At 44.4% G+C, this 16,218-nt stretch overlaps 1 protein-coding gene across 5 annotated transcripts in view; it reads left to right on the top strand.

Moving 5' to 3' along the window:
• Positions 1 to 16,218, top strand: part of PTPRQ (protein tyrosine phosphatase receptor type Q) — a 356,602-nt gene that overhangs the window by 113,186 nt on the left and 227,198 nt on the right. For all 5 annotated transcript variants that reach the window (XM_068276870.1, XM_068276873.1, XM_068276874.1 and 2 more), the window contains 2 exons: positions 3,489 to 3,558; positions 10,809 to 11,008. In XM_068276870.1, the coding sequence (XP_068132971.1) occupies positions 3,489 to 3,558; positions 10,809 to 11,008 (270 nt within the window). The remainder of the gene's footprint in view (positions 1 to 3,488; positions 3,559 to 10,808; positions 11,009 to 16,218) is intronic.

The raw sequence follows: 16,218 nt of genomic DNA, 5'->3' as shown, positions 1-16,218 counted from the left end.
GAGGGGTGGGGGGGTGATCAGGAAGGAACATGGGGCAGTTTAGGGACTAAAAAAAAATAGCGTTGACAGATAGTGACAGGGAGTGATTGATGGGTGATTAGGGGGGTGATTGGGTGCAAACAGTGGTCTGGGGGGTGGGCAGGGGGGGGTCTGAGGGGTGCTGTGGGCGATCAGGGGGCAGGGGGGGGGAATCAGTGTGCTTGGGTGCGACATAGGGTGGCTGCAGCCTGCCCTGGTGGTCCCTCGGACACTGGGACCACCAGGGCAGGAGGCAGCCTGTATAATACACTTTGTATACATTACAAAGTGTATTATACACTTTGTATGCGGCGATCCGGGTGCTAGCTTCCGAACGGCCAGCGGGTTACAGTGCGAGGTGGGCGGAGCCAGTCCCCGGCGGCCGATCGCGTCACGAATGAAGCGATCGCGCCGCCCATGCCGCTACAAGGACCACCGCCTCTGTGCATGCGGCGGTCCTTGCGTGGTCCACTTCCCGGCCGCCTCTGTGCGTTGGACGGTCGGGAAGTTAAGCCAAAGTGAAAGCTGATTCTTATGATCTGCAATGGTTCTTCTCTCCCTTTGAGATACCTAGTGTCAGCACTTCCATAGAGGCAAAGGGACAAATGCCTCAGTGCCTCAGAGCCTGTAGGGGCCCAAAAGGTGCCCCCCCCCCAAGTTAACAGTGCTCCCAAGTGTCCTTGCAGTGTCTTCTGCTGAATAAAGTCTCACCTGTTCTGGAGGGCCTGCTCGTCTGTCAGTGTATGGCTCCATGCTCTCCCCAAATTCATCCTTGGAGGGGCACCTCACCACCTTGACCCAGTGCATATAATTACATAATACCATGCCAGTGGATGAAGTCTGGGGTGCACATGGAGCCATGTGATGAAATATTGGTGAGAAATAGCAGGACTTGCAAAAACTGGTTGGTAGCAATTCCTTTAGATTACTTTAATACCAGCAGTTCTAGAGATTTGCTGGACACAACTTGTTGCTGCTACCAATCTATGTGTGACACAGTCCTTAAACTGCTTCATTGATTAGCAAGGAGGAGGATTTTCTTAGACCTGCTTGGTTTTAGCAAATCTGTAAAACCTGCATCAGTTTTGCAATGTGCGTTGAAGGACTTGACATCTCAGCCACAGAGTTTCCTCGATAGCCTATGTAAGGCAACCTCAGGTGGAATTTGCAGCTGTTTATGCCAATTGCAGATATGTGGTGAAAAAAAAATTCAATAGACTTTTTTTTTTCATCCTGTAAGACATTTGCTGTTAGCATCATCAGGTCAAACAAGGTGAGCAACAAACACGGGCCCTAATTCAATCAACCTTTTTTTTCTAGTGTTTTCCTTTTCATATCTATGTATTTATTTTAATGCTATGGAATTGTTAAAAAATATTGCAAAACCAATTGTGAAATAAAAAATCTCATGTTATGTGCGCTGAAACTGGTGATATAAAATAGAAAAATGCACAATGTATCTTGGTTAACGCTAAGAAAAAATGCAGAGTATAATTATAGCTGCAGTAGTAGGCTGTATAATCTATGAGACACAGATTAGATATGTTACTTCATATCTTTGCTGTTCAGTAACCAAAAAAGTTAACTCTGATCTCTAGACAGTTAATTAACTCTGACTAAGGTATTCTATGGACCATTCAGTCAGTGCACTATATGGCGTCAGGTCCAAGCAGGTAGATCCCTTTCTTGCCCTGGAAATACAGTGCCTCGCAGTCACTGCCAGAATCTAGAAAGAGATGCAGTGTGTACATCTGTTTAGGGTACCAGGGATTTGGAATTGTTGAAATTGCACAATATCCTGTTGAAATGTGCTCATCCATAACTCTTCTGCCCTCAGTTCTTGAACCTAGCCTAACTTCAACATTGCTCTATACCTGCTCTATACCTGCTCTATACCTGACCCAGCATCAGCCTCCCACTCCGACTTTACCTGCAAACTCCCTTCCCCCCAAATATTTAACTTTAACCTTTAACTCGAGCATAATACTAACCAACAACCTTGAAATAATTCCTAACATTAACTTATGTCCCTATCTGTCATTAAATAAAACCTAATCTTACTGTTTCAATATACCCTACATTGACCTGCTGCACCTTAACACTAACCTTCATTGTAACTAAAACTACTAGGAATACTGTATCAAGCCAGACTATTTTGATAACTGCTGTGGTGCATCGCTGTATCCTTTCAGACATTGATTCTTGGAATAGCTCTTTAAGGGTTTTAACTTCAATTTGACATCAGTTTAACCTCGGTTTGACGGCATTTCATTGCAACTTGTTTGAACAGTCTGTGTTCAGTTCAAGTTCACTTCAAGTTCATGTTGGCTTCAGGTTGATCCCGATTTCCCATGTATAAGTATAGCAAGGACATGAACTGAGTAGTGATAAACTTAATTTCTACAAAATCAACTATGCAAATTCAAGTCAACTTTTAGTCTCTCAAATTAAATTAAGCAAAGGAAAGGAAAGTTAGGGGGAAAAAGGTTGTTTTTGTAAAAATGGAGTCTAAATTAGCAGGAGGACACATTTTTAAACCCAGTGGAAGAGGGAAGCAGCTTAGCTGCAGTCTACAACAGGTATTTTTCCTGAATCAGTTGGTGAAATTTTTAAAGTGACAGTACACATTAGAAAAACAGTATGAGGTTGTTAAAAACTATTTTAATACCTTATCCCTATTTAGGCTAGTGATTATTACTAATTATTACTAATTATTTATATAGCACTACCATCTTCCACGATGCTAGCAGCGCAAAGCTCCACCCCCTAAGTAATATCAGTACACTTGGTCCCAAGCCTTGCCCACTTTGCAGAGCACCAATATGTAATGTTAAGGATAAGATCTTGTGTTCAAATGTGACAGTAGGTCAGGGGGGTGACCACTTTAATACTGAGGGGACCCCCTGCTAATAGAAACCTCTTAAAATGTTAATTTTTGATCAATGTACCCCTTATGTTATATATAAGTTAAGGACCTACTCTAGATATATATGTTTACCTAGATCTAGTCAACAGTTACAGAGCTTTTGTTTGTCTGCATATAAGCTCCTTGATTATCTTATGACAAAAATATCACTTTCAAATTAAGTGGTCAGGACTGGAGGCCAGACTCTGGCCATTTCCTGTATTACAGACTGCCGTTGCAATAGGCTGCAATCTTTTGACAGAGACTCAGTATGTGCTTTCCTCCTTGCAGTCTAAACAGGAAGATAAAGCAATCCAAGCAACAGCAGTAGCCCTAGTCTAAAACTAACTCCCTCAACTCAGCTAGTTCTGGTCATGTGATTAAAATGTTAGGACAGGAATTTTAGTTGCAGAAATACACTTTCTTATACAAAAATAACCTAATTTCTCTTTGATTACTGAGCTATTGAGTTGTATTTTTAGATCCAAACCTTTGTTCTATGTAAACTGAGATCACTTGCGTTTAAAGAGATAAGATGCTCACCTTTTTTCTTGAATCTTTCCAGGTTGCTGCAGAAAACAGTGCTGGTCTTGGATCATACAGTGATTCTTTTCTGTTCAACACTGCTGAGAGTGGTAAGATTACAAAACGTTTTTTTACCTTCTAGATATTACTTTTCATGTGCTAGCCTTTGTGCATGAATGTTCAGCTAAAAAGGGAACCATTTACTGCATAGTGGCTGGATAGTGTTCGAATCTTGGCTCTTCCTGTTCAGTAAGCCAGCACATATCCAGCAATACTGCTACTGACTACTGAGCACACCATTGTGGCTGCAGCTCAAGTGCTTTGAGTCCGCCAGAAGAAAAGCGCAATATAAATGTTATTTGTCTTGACTTGTCATAAGGTTACAAGACTAGGCAGTGCATGGCAATTTTCCCTGTACTAATGCCAGGGGAGCGGAACATGTTATGCTATTAGCACAATATGCGTTACTGGAGTAACATGACGGTTCCTTGTTAATCCTGGTGTTGCGCTAATGCACGCTGCTCCCTTGGCGTTAGTACTGGTAAAATTTTACTGGTGCCTAGTGCATCATGCCCTATGGTCCTTTGCTATTTTAGAACTATTAGTGTTAGGGCATAGCATAGGGAATATAATTAAAAGTTAAAAGGATAAGGATTTATGTCAGGAAGGACTGTGAATCTAGGGAAGAGTTAGGTATCTGGAAGCACTTAAAGCGTACCAGAGCTCCTTTAAATAAAAAGATTTATACAAACCTGGGGCTTTCTCCAGCCCCATATGCTCTGATCGCTCCCATGTCACCGTCCTCAGTCTTCTGCAGCGCCGGTACCGGGTTCCCGCACTTCCATCAGTCGGCTCCAGTCTACGAAGGAGAAGTGCGCTCTTTGGGTATCTCTCCAGCAGCTGCTGGAGAGATATGTAGAGGGTGCACTTCTCTTACTTCAGACTGGCTCCGACTGATGGAAATTCGGGGACCCGGTACCAGCGCTGCAGAAGACTGAGGATGGCGGCGTGGGAGCAATAGGAGCGTATGGGGCTGGAGGAATCCCTAGGTATGTATAAGTCTTTTTATTTAAACAAGCTCTGAGTCCCTTTAAATATGAGGGTGTTAGGCATAAGGATGAGAGCTGTGTTAAAAAAAAAGGTTAGGGTTGGGTGTGTGGAAAGAGAAGAGAATTGTTTAGGGAGAGCCGATCAAAAGAGAAAAGTGTAAAACACTCTGGTTAAAGGATCATCGCAAAGCCAATACTAGAATATCAGTAACTTCACTTTACTTATATTCTAACTGTTGGCCTTAGCCCGGTTTAAAGAGAACCAGAGGTGGCCTGGAACACAAAAGAGGGATACTGTACTTACCTAGGATAAGGGAAGCTTATGGATCTTCATGAGGCTTTCCGTGTCCTTCTTGTCCCACCACCACTTGCTGGGAACCTGGAAGTTCATGACCCTGCTGCTCTTCATGCACAAGCGCGACTGTTCTTTGCTTATGCGAGTACATCTTTGTCTGTCCATTATTACGGTGCCGCTTGTGGATGAGCAGCTTGGGTTTACTGCACAGGCACAGTCATACTCGCATGGGCACGGTATGGCCACGCTTGTACATGTGGGGAACATGGCCACAGTCACATATCCAACAAAAGCATGTTTCGGGAGACCGTGCGTGGCAAAGGTGGGGAATAGGAGGACACAAATAGCCTCTGCAGCCCCTGCATTGCTGTTACTATGGTTGCTATTGTAATTGCTACGCCTCTAGTAACATAGTTATCTAGGTTGGAAAAAGACGTATCTGTCAAGTGAACCTGCAGTTGTTTTTGAAGTGTTACTGTCCTTTTATTCTTTCTGTGCTCCTCCACCTTCTTACTGTATATCTCTGTATGCACTGAATATTGCATGAAACTATTTGTTGCAATGTCCACTCATATCCGTGGGCTAGGGTAAGTGGTCATTGCTTAGGTGGACCTAAGTCAGGGGACTCAATACAATTTTTCTCTGAGGTCCTATAGTTTCTACTTGCCACCACTGTGTGCAACTATACAAATGAGAAAACATCTCCTGCCAGAAATCTCAGGAATAAAGTTTAATGACTCAAGCTGTTGTTGATCAGACTCCAAACAGAACAGACATTCACCGGTATTTATTTTAGATGACATTTCTCTTTAAACTGTTATAAACTATGTCCCATTCTCAGTCGAAGCTGGGATATTAATTTTCGTAATGTATTTTTTTCCTCTTTATGATTTTTCTAAGACCTTGTAGCCGATTTAGCTTGTAAATTAATTCCTTTTTAATGCAGTTTAATCCTTAGCGTGTGGTTAGTAAATTCCCAGAGCTTGATTTGCCCGGTGAGATTGATGTGATCCAGCTGCGCATCTCCCTTTCTTCACCAAGAGGATTTATTGGCTTTGGCTACTTTCTAGCATTCCCTTTGACAGCTAAATCTCTCCACTGATAAGAAATAAGATAGGCTGAGTTTTTTTTTTTTCATAAGATTTATAAAAACAATTTTCAAGCAAGTGCTGTAGCAAATTACAATATTCTCATGTACAGCACAAATATTTGTGTGTATTTATGAACCTATTATAGAGCGGGTATAACCGGATTTTAACATTAATGTTAATCAAAGGCGCTATTGCTGAGAACACACACACATAACAGCTCTTTAGAATGTATAGGCTGAAATTTTGCAGGCCAGAGTTATGCATGAGCTCCAGTAACATGCAGCAGGGATGATAATGGGCAGGGGGTATTTAGAGGGGAGCAGCCACTACGATCACAGGGGGGCCCAGAGATGTGGGGGGCTTCAACTACTAACCTTCCCTTCCCTTCCTCCGATACGGGGGACTATACTTCAGTTCAGGTTTTTTTGTGGCTACACTTGTTATGTGTGTGAAGTTAATGAAGACCACACTTGTTTTATGACCCTTGTGAGATGGGCCCCAAGGCCATGAAGCACACCAAGGGGAGACAAGGAAAGGGGTGTGAACATTGGGGTGACCTCAAAGTTTCATTGGGGGGCCCCATAAATTGTAATTATGCCATTGATCATGGGATAGTATCAGGACTATCTACTTGCTTGATCATGCTGCTTCTCAACCAAGGTAAATGGCAAGGTGGATTAGGAAAACAATGCTATTTAGATATCTACAACACAGCAAATATGAGGTCAAGTTAAAGATAATTTACTGTAAGTACTAACTGGGGACTGTGGCGCACCAACAAAGCTGGTCATGTCAGCTACATCTGTTGCACAACCTGTCCCAGTCTATAGAGGAGAAGCTGGTAGCAGGAAGTTAGTTGTACAGAAGAAACGTCCTTCAGAGGTTCTTCAAGTATGATTGGAGACTGCAAACAACATGAGCAGAAGTCTTCTATCAAGAAGACAGAAGCCACACTGTAGTCAACATTGCTGGTGAAGATAAGGGTTCTCCTGGAGTAGACATAATATACTAACACAAATTGCCTCTTAATTGATGTTAACTTTTGCACACTTTGGGATGATATGAGTTGGGTCTCAGAAGACCCATGGATATATTAGCCAGAGTGGGGATAAATCTGATTGCCCCTTTGTTGGCCAAGTGGATAGCACCACAAACCCTTGCTCCTACAAATAAATAACTGCAAGGTGGGGTGTGCATAATTATTTGGCCCCCTGAGTCAATACTTTGTAGAACCACCTTTTGCTGCAATTACAGCTGCCAGTCTTTTAGGGAATGTCTCTACCAGCTTTGCACATCTAGAGACTGAAATCCTTGCCCATTCTTCTTTGCAAAACAACTCCAGCTCAGTCAGATTAGATGGACAGCATTTGTGAACAGCAGTTTTCAGATCTTGCCACAGATTCTCGATTGGATTTAGATCTGGACTTTGACTGGGCCATTCTAACACATAGATATGTTTTGTTTTAAACCATTCCATTGTTGCCCTGGCTTTATGTTTAGCGTCATTGTCCTGCTGGAAGGTGAACCTCCGCCTCAGTCTCAAGTATTTTGCAGTCTCCAAGAGGTTTCCTTCCAAGTTTGCCCTGTATTTGGCTCCATCCATCTTCCCATCAACTCTGACCAGCTTCCCTGTCCCTGCTGAAGAGATGCACCCCCCGAGCATGATGCTGCCACCACCATATTTGACAGTGGGGATGGTGTGTTCAGAGTGATGTGCAGTGTTAGTTTTCCGCCACACATAGCGTTTTGCATTTTGGCCAAAAAGTTCCATTTTGGTCTCATCTGACCAGAGAACCTTCTTCCACATGGTTGCTGTGTCCCCCACATGGCTTGTGGCAAACTGCAAATGGGACTTCTTATGCTTTCTGTTAACAATGCCTTTCTTCTTGCCACTCTTCTATAAAGGCCAACTTTGTACAGTGCATGACTAATAGTTGTCCCATGGACAGAGTCTCCCACCTGAGCTGTAGATCTCTGCAGCTCGTCCAGAGTCACCATGGGCCTCTTGACTGCATTTCTGATCAGCGCTCTCCTTGTTCGGCCTGTGAGTTTAGATTGATGGCCCTGTCTTGGTAGGTTTACAGTTGTGCCATACTCCTTCCATTTCTGAATGATCGCTTGAACAGTGCTCCATGGGATGTTCAAGGCTTTGGAAATCTTTTTGTAGCTTAAGCCTGCTTTAAATTTCTCAATAACTTGATCCCTGACCTGTCTTGTGTGTTCTTTGGACTTCACGGTGTTGTTGCTCCCAATATTCTCTTAGACAACCTCTGAGGCCCTCACAGAGCAGCTGTATTTGTACTGACATTAGATTACACACAGGCGCACTCTATTTAGTCATTAGCACTCATCAGGCAATGTCTATAGGCAACTGACTGCACTCAGATCAAAGGGGGCCGAATAATTATGCACACACCACTTTGCAGTTATTTATTTGTAAAAATGTTTGGAATCATGTATGATTTTCATTCCACTTCTCATGTGTACACCACTTTGTGTTGGTCTTTCATGTGGAATTCCAATAAAATTGATTCATGTTTGTGGCAGTAATATGACAAAATGTGGAAAACTTCAAGGGGGCCGAATACTTTTGCAACCCACTGTATATATCTACACAAACATCACTTCCTGCTTAGCGGCCATGTTTTTTGTTTGTAAACACTCCCTAAAACTGGCGATTAACCACCTGAGCGGTCTGGACGAGCTCAGCTCGTCCAACACCGCCGGAGGTCGCCGCTCAGGCCCTGCTGGGCCGATTTTCATCAAATAAAAAGCAGCACACGCAGCCGGCACTTTGCCAGCCGCGTGTGCTGCCTGATCGCCGCCGCTCTGCGGCGAAAGAGGGTCCCCCCAGCCGCCTGAGCCCAGCGTAGCCGGAACAAAAAGTTCCGGCCAGCGCTAAGGGCTGGATCGGAGGCGGCTGACGTCAGGACGTCGGCTGACGTCGATGACGTCACTCCGCTCGTCGCTATGGCGACGATATAAGCAAAACAAGGAAGGCCGCTCATTGCGGCCTTCCTTGTTTATTCTGGGCGCCGGAGGCGATCGGAAGATCGCCTCCGGAGCGCCCTCTAGTGGGCTTTCATGCAGCCAACTTTCAGTTGGCTGCATGAAATAGTTTTTTTTTTATTTAAAAAAAACCCTCCCGCAGCCACCCTGGCGATTTAATCAGAACGCCAGGGTGGTTAAAAGCTCGGATCACAGCGGGAAGCGGCGGAAACGGCAAAGAGGGATCCAGGAGATGACAGTGACTTGATTGGTATGTTTTTTATTGTACAAATTGTACAGTACGGATTCTCTTTAACCATTTGCCGACCGCGCACTCATAACGCGCGTCGGCAAAGTGGCAGCTGCAGGACCAGCGACGCACATCTGCGTCGCCGGCTGCAGGTTAATTAATCAGGAAACAGCCGTTCGCGCGAGCGGCTGCTTCCTGTCAATTCACGGCGGGGGGCTCCGTGAATAGCCTGCGGGCCGCCGATCGCGGCTCGCAGGCTAAATGTAAACACAAGCGGAAATAATCCACTTTGTTTACATTTGTACAACGCTGCTAACAGTAGCAGCATTATACTAGATCAGCGATCCCCGGCCAATCAGCGGCCGGGGATCGCTGTCACATGACAGGCAGGAGCCTGTTAGAGGCTGCACAGGACAGATCCGTTCCTGTGCAGCCTCCGATCTCCGGGGAAGGGAGGGAGGAGAGGGAGAGGGGGAATCCTGCGGTGGAGGGGGCTTTGAGGTGCCCCCCCCCTGCCAGCCACACGCAGGCAGGAGCGATCAGACCCCCCCCAGCACATCATCCCCCTAGTGGGGAAAAAAGGGGGGAGATCTGGTCGCTCCGCCTGGTGTTTGATCTGTGCTGGGGGCTGTAGAGCCCACCCAGCACAGATCAGCGAAATCAGCGCAGGTCCTTAAGGGGGGGGGGGGGGGGGGTAAAGGCTGGGGTCATCAAGTGGTTAAGGTCTCTAACATAGTGAGGTGGGTACATTCAGTGAGTGGAGTCTCTGTGATGGACACATCTTCACTACAATCAATGAATATACTTAAGACCTTGACATTTATTCAGTTTCATGTGTCTACTGACTGAACGCAACCTCCCTTTGAAGTCCATGATTATCATGCTGAGTAAGCAATTATGTAGCAATGAAGCCATGTGAATACAAGGTATGGAACTTTAGTTTGTCCGCCGCGCACAAATCTGGCTGTGGGCGTAATCTAGAAAAAAAAAACATGGCTCTGGGAGCATTTTATAGCGGTAGTAGAATATCGGTAAATTTACAGATATCTACAGCCTAATTGATATAGTGAAATATCAGTAATATGTGCCAATATTTCACTATGACCTAACATCTCCCTACTCTCACACAGAACCCTCCCCTGGTGGGCAACTAATAATCCCCCCTGCAACTAATAACCCCTCCCAAGCAACTAATAACCCCCGGCAACTAATAATCCTCACCCCCGGCAACAAATAATCCTCATCCCCTGCACAACTAATAACCCACCCACCAGGCAACTAATAACCCCCCTATGACAAGATATGGGCACACGCTAAATAGTGACCTGCTATGGGAATTGCGGCTAGTAATAGCGACGCTTCGCATCCACTATTGGTAGCCGCAGTTCCTATAGCAGGCAACCCCGGCAACAGCTATTTAGTGAGCGTCCATTTTTGATCGCGCTGCAATTTGCTGCTCCGATCAAGCTTGCCTCTAACTGTGATTAGCATTCTCAAGATTAAATATCTGAACCTAGAGACAAGTTTGCTTTTAACTTGTTTTGTGGTGATAGAGAAGTGGACATGAATATCTGATTAGTGTTTCATATAGTTTCTATTTAAGTTATGTTGTATATAAATAACAAAATACCTTCTACAGGCACTGACAGTGACAGCACTAATAAGGACCTGTTTTGTTTGTTTACAGCTCCAGGTAAAGTTGTAAATTTAACTGTTGAAGCCCTGAATGCTTCTGCAGTGAATCTCACATGGTTTTTACCTCGGCAACCACATGGAAAAATTACCAGCTTTAAGATAAGTGTTAAACATGCAAGAACTGGAGCAATAGTAAAAGATACCACGGTGAAAGTCGAAGAACTATTGAATGGAGCACTACCAGAGTGCACTGTAAGTAGATCTCACGTGCCCCTTTTGCGAAGTATGTTTGTTTGTTATTTTTGTGGAATTTAGTTTCAGTTTTTAGACTATATTCTGAGCAAAGATGAGGCAACATAAAAAGTAATAGTAGATAGTCCTTAAAGGGAACCCACGGTGAGAGATCTATGGAGGGTGACATATTTATTTCCTTTTTAAACAATGCACATTGCTTGGCTGTCCTGCTGATCCACTGTCTCTAATACCTTTGACCATAGAACCTGAACAAGCATGCAGATCTGATATTTCTGACTAAAATCTGGTAAGATTAGCGATCTATGGAGGGTGACATATTTATTTCCTTTTTAAACAATGCACATTGCTTGGCTGTCCTGCTGATCCATACCTTACCTTTGACCATAGAACCTGAACAAGCATGCAGATCTGATGTTTCTGACTAAAATCTGGTAAGATTAGCTACATGCGTGTTTCAAGTGTGTGATTCAGACATTTCTGATGCTTGAAAGATCAGCAGGATAGCCAGGCAACTGGTATTGTTTTAAAGTAAATATGGCAGCCTCCATATGTCTCTCACATCAAGTTTCTTTTAAAGCTGAGCCTGAAGGCAGACCGTAAAAAAAAGGAGAGAAGAATCACAGCATATACTGAAGAATCACAGTATATAAAGTAGTATGTGGAATTCCAGTCTGCAATTCTGTTCATCCAGCCCTGTGCTGGTGGCCAAATTAAGCTGTTTTTATCGTAATTTGAACTCTGTCTTTTGATGGCGCCCAACTTACTGACTGAGCGCTGCTATAGCTGTAATTCAAATTAAGGCCTATGGAGGCGCCCCAAATTTACAGTGCCGTTTTTGCTTGACTTGATCATCAAGTTCTCTAAGTATTCAAATATGCACTGGCCCTGGCATGGAATTGAATTTATCCCATAAAAATTTCTCACTGCTGAATGAACTAGTTTGTACTGATTGATAGCTGCTGGCTATGATTCTCTACTTTCTTTGTTCAGTAGAAATGTGTACATTAGGAGAATTCTTTGTAGATCACTAATAAACACTTATCAACTGTGCCATCTAGTGGTACTCCCCACAAACTCCTGATCACGGATTAGCCATGAATCACTAGCATTTTTTGACTATTTGGCTTTGAAATCCGGACCCGTAGATTGAAAGGGAACAGCAGAACAAGGCCATGACAGGCAGTGATTTTGTATATCCGGATCCATTCACGATCGTGAACGCGGTGGGAAAGCCGTGGTTAGGTCGTGATTAGTGGAAATGGGTGGAAATTACTTCCCTGGGCCAATCAGAGACCCCCAGCCGGGCCCTAGCAACCCATCATAGGAGGGAAGGCTATGCCCTCCCCTCCTGTATACAGTATAAAGCAGCAGCCATTGAAGCCAGCTCCATCCTTGCTAGACTGTGGCACTGAGAGGATCATCTTCAGGCCATTGTTGCTTCAGCAAGCGTTATAGTGTGAAAAACATCGCATTTTTACTCCTAACATTGCTCTAATAGTGTTTTTGACAGTTGTATTTAGGTAGCTAGCCTGTTAGTGATTTATTACTGCAGTTAGCTGTAGTCAGTGAGTGTAGTTATAGTGAGAGAGTGTACTAGTGATTACTGCCAACCCAGCAACAGGCGCCTGAGACCGCCACCACCCGCAGCACCAGCAGCAGCAGACAGCGCCCTGGAGACCTGCTGAGCCTAAGCAAGAGCCTGTATGCAGTGCAGATGCCCAGAACAGAGGTGCCAGCAGACACAGCATCCTCCTCCAACCACCACCAGTGACTGACCAGCATAGTGTCTGACTACGTGGGGTCATTCACCGGGCTTGACACTGGTGAGAGCCCTGTGGACCCCATGGAGTACTGGGTCAAGAGACTGGACATCTAGAGTGAGCTTGCCCAGTATGCCCTGGAAGTCCTGTCCTGCCCCCCTTCCAGTGTCTCTCCGAGAGATGCTTCAGTGCGGCCGGTGGCTTGGTCACCGAGAAGTGCTCTCGGCTGTACCACGCCTCTGTGGACAAACTCTCACCTTCCTGAAAATAAACCAGGCTTGGGTGGAAGGTGACTTTCTGGCCCTTATTGTCGGCGCAAGGGGGACATGAAGTGGCTGCTGCAGTTTAACCATGCCTGCCTTTCCAAAGCAAGTTAGAACCTGCCTGCCTTGGTTCATTTTTTTGGCTGTGGTACTACCAGTGAGGTGCCATGGTCGTTCTGTGCTGCCACACTGACCGCTTAGTCCTCCTGACTCGCTACTAAATTCTGTGTTCCCACTGCCAGGGTGCACGGATGCATATACTTTTTTGGCCAGCATTATCATAATGTGGTACTACCAGTGAGGTGCCATGATTGTTCTGTGCTGCCGCACTGACCGCTTAGTCCTCCTGACTTGCTACTAAAGTCTGCGTTCCCAATGCCAGGGTCCAAGGATGCATATCATTTTTTCGGAAGCATTATCATACTGTGGTACTACCAGTGAGGTGCCCTGGTCATTCTGTGCAGCTGCCCTGACCACTTAGTCCTCCTGATTCGCTACTTAAGTCTGCATCCCCAACACCAGGGTCCACTGACAACTCTGCTGTCAAGTCATTGCTATTGCTGCAAGGAGAAAAAAAAAACATTGACAAAAACCTCTCTGGGGTTTTTTTTTTGTTGCGTCGCCCACTTGTCTCATCCTCCTCCAGTGGTACCTCCACCGCCAGGTGCCATTGGGATTCACCATCACCTCTGCGATTGCTTAAAAAAACGTAAAGTCCTTTTTGAAGTTGTAGCCCCTTATCACCTTTATAATCCATGCAATTTTGGGGATTGTAGCATGTATGGAGGCTTTGCTATAATGTTAAAAGAAAATCCGGATCACGAGTCGTGAATAGTCGTGATTGACTCATTCACGGCAAAAATCCGGTTCGAATTCGTGTTTCAGTTTCAAATTCGGAAAGCAATGACGCCTGTTCCAGATTTTATTTTTTTTTAACCACGGTCGTGGTTGTCGAATCCGTGGAGCGGGGTATCCGAGCAAAATTTCTTTTTGACAGAAATAATTATGATAAAAATATTGGGAAAACTGATTCCTCCAATTACTGGTTTTCTTACCTAAGGTGATTTCATGCTTCAGGGACTGTTTCTATCTGGTGATACTTAAAACGGCCATGGAGTCGCCCAATGCATGAAAGATAAGCTAATAAGCTGTTAATCTTATAAACAGAGAGGGAATCTTAGCTCTCTTGAAGAATTTGGACCAAAACAGTAATAGCTGCTATTACTTGAGGTGATGATGATGGCCTAAAACATTGTTATTGAGAAAGCTAATCATTCATATAAGAAAAAAATATCTGAAACTGATCGTTTATTTATATCTTACTCACTTTGATAGACTTCAGTTAATCAACATATTTAGTGAGACAGTCAAATGCACTTATCAGTAAAATTGCTCTCTACTAATTACTCACCGGAAAGCGTGCTAGAAGATGGACATGATAACACCATTGTACAATGGGTCAGCACACCTGGAACTGACACATACCGCTCCTCCCAACTATTGACCCAACTATTGATGACCACATACACACTGCTCCTTGGATTTATGTACAGTCAGCTATTCTTCCAGAAAGCTGTCTGAAAAAAGTATGTAGGCCGTCACTTCTGATCAACAACTGAAACTAGCAGTTGTTCTCAGGTTCAGTAGTTACTGAGCTAGTCAAACGGGCCAAGTGTGCAGGAAGTGTGAAGGCAGGGAAGACACTGTGAAGCCAGAACACTTGCTATATTAACTTGTTCAGGTTTGGGACTTTCTTTTTTGCTCCCTTATACATTTTATTGGCTTGCATCAGAATCAGAATCATTTATTTCGCCAAGCATGACAGGGTCCTGCCCGGAATTGGTTTGGCACAAACAAAGCTCAACATCTACAACGCTCAGCAATAATGCAACATACAAAACATACAGCACAAAACTTATTACAAGAAAATAGAAGATAGTGATAGCAGTCTGTGTTCTAAGCACTAGAGAGCAGCCAGGGGCGTTATAATGCAGTTACAGTCTCATACTGACAGAGTGTCTGTGACCAAGGGGGCCAAGTCTGTGAGGCCAAGAGGGGAAGGGTGGTGGCGGTACATGGGTGGAGTTCAGGAGGTTGACGGCAGAGGGGGGAAAAAGAGTTCCTGTATCCTGTAGTCCTGGTGGGGATGACCCAGAACCTCCGACCTTAACAGAGGCGACTGAAGTAGCACTGGCCAGGGTGAGAGGGGTTGTTTGCTATCTAGAGTTGTAGAGCAGGTCAAGTGGAGGGAGGGGTTTCCCAATGATTATCTCTGCTGATCCAATGACCCTCTGGAGTTTGTGCCTGTCAGTGGCAGAGGAGCCAGCAGACCTAGCTTTAGCTAGGTATACACTATGGTGAGTGTATATGTGTTGGCTCTGGCATATTGGAACTATGTATTCGTTTTTGTGATGTCACTGTCAGCACTTGACAGAGCAGAGCAGCAAAAGCTGTCAATTAGTTTTGGCCCCCTCCCTAACCATATCAAACCCCTATAAAATACTATTCTTCCTTGGTATCCTAACAATGCCTCCATAATAGCATCCCCAACATAACATTGCATTATCATTGTATATCCTAGACATCTAGCATAAACTCCCCTTGGCTTTAACATAAAATACTATTTTCCCACCAAGTCCTAGTAATCCCCCAAATGTAACATCCCCCTTCCCCCATGTGAAATACGCTTGATTACATTTGCCAATGAGCCAGAGGTAAGCAAGCTTCTACTGCTGTTTGCAATGAAAACAAAGGTTTCTGCATAGAGGGAATATGTGGGGGTGCTTTCAAATGTTCTTTTATGTGGTCAAGAGTAGTTACTGTTACTAATCCCTCTTCATTGTGTAATATCAATGCCTGCTACTTTGGCAAGGTAGGAGTTCCATTGATGTAGTAGTTTCAGCACACTTGTGTTCAGTGCTCCATTTAGGTGAAAAGAGTGCCCGTATCCAAATTCTATATCTAAAGACTGATCTGGCCCCAAAGATCTACCTGATTTCTACAAGAAATTCATCATTCCGAAGCAATCTTTATGTGGGAGAAAGGTTTTAACCTACCAGTGATATGGTTTTGGGGCATAGGAGTCAAATAAACCACTTGGAGAAATGCGGAGCAAACATGGGCAGGCCATACAAGGTCTATCCAGATGCTATCATACCAGGGACTTTAGGCCTCGTTCACATCA

The sequence above is a fragment of the Hyperolius riggenbachi genome, chromosome 3 (genome assembly GCF_040937935.1).
Source record: "Hyperolius riggenbachi isolate aHypRig1 chromosome 3, aHypRig1.pri, whole genome shotgun sequence".
In the NCBI taxonomy this organism is placed as follows: Eukaryota; Metazoa; Chordata; class Amphibia; order Anura; family Hyperoliidae; genus Hyperolius; species Hyperolius riggenbachi.
Note: the sequence above shows the minus strand (reverse complement) of the source record. Positions and strands in the feature narration are given on the sequence as shown.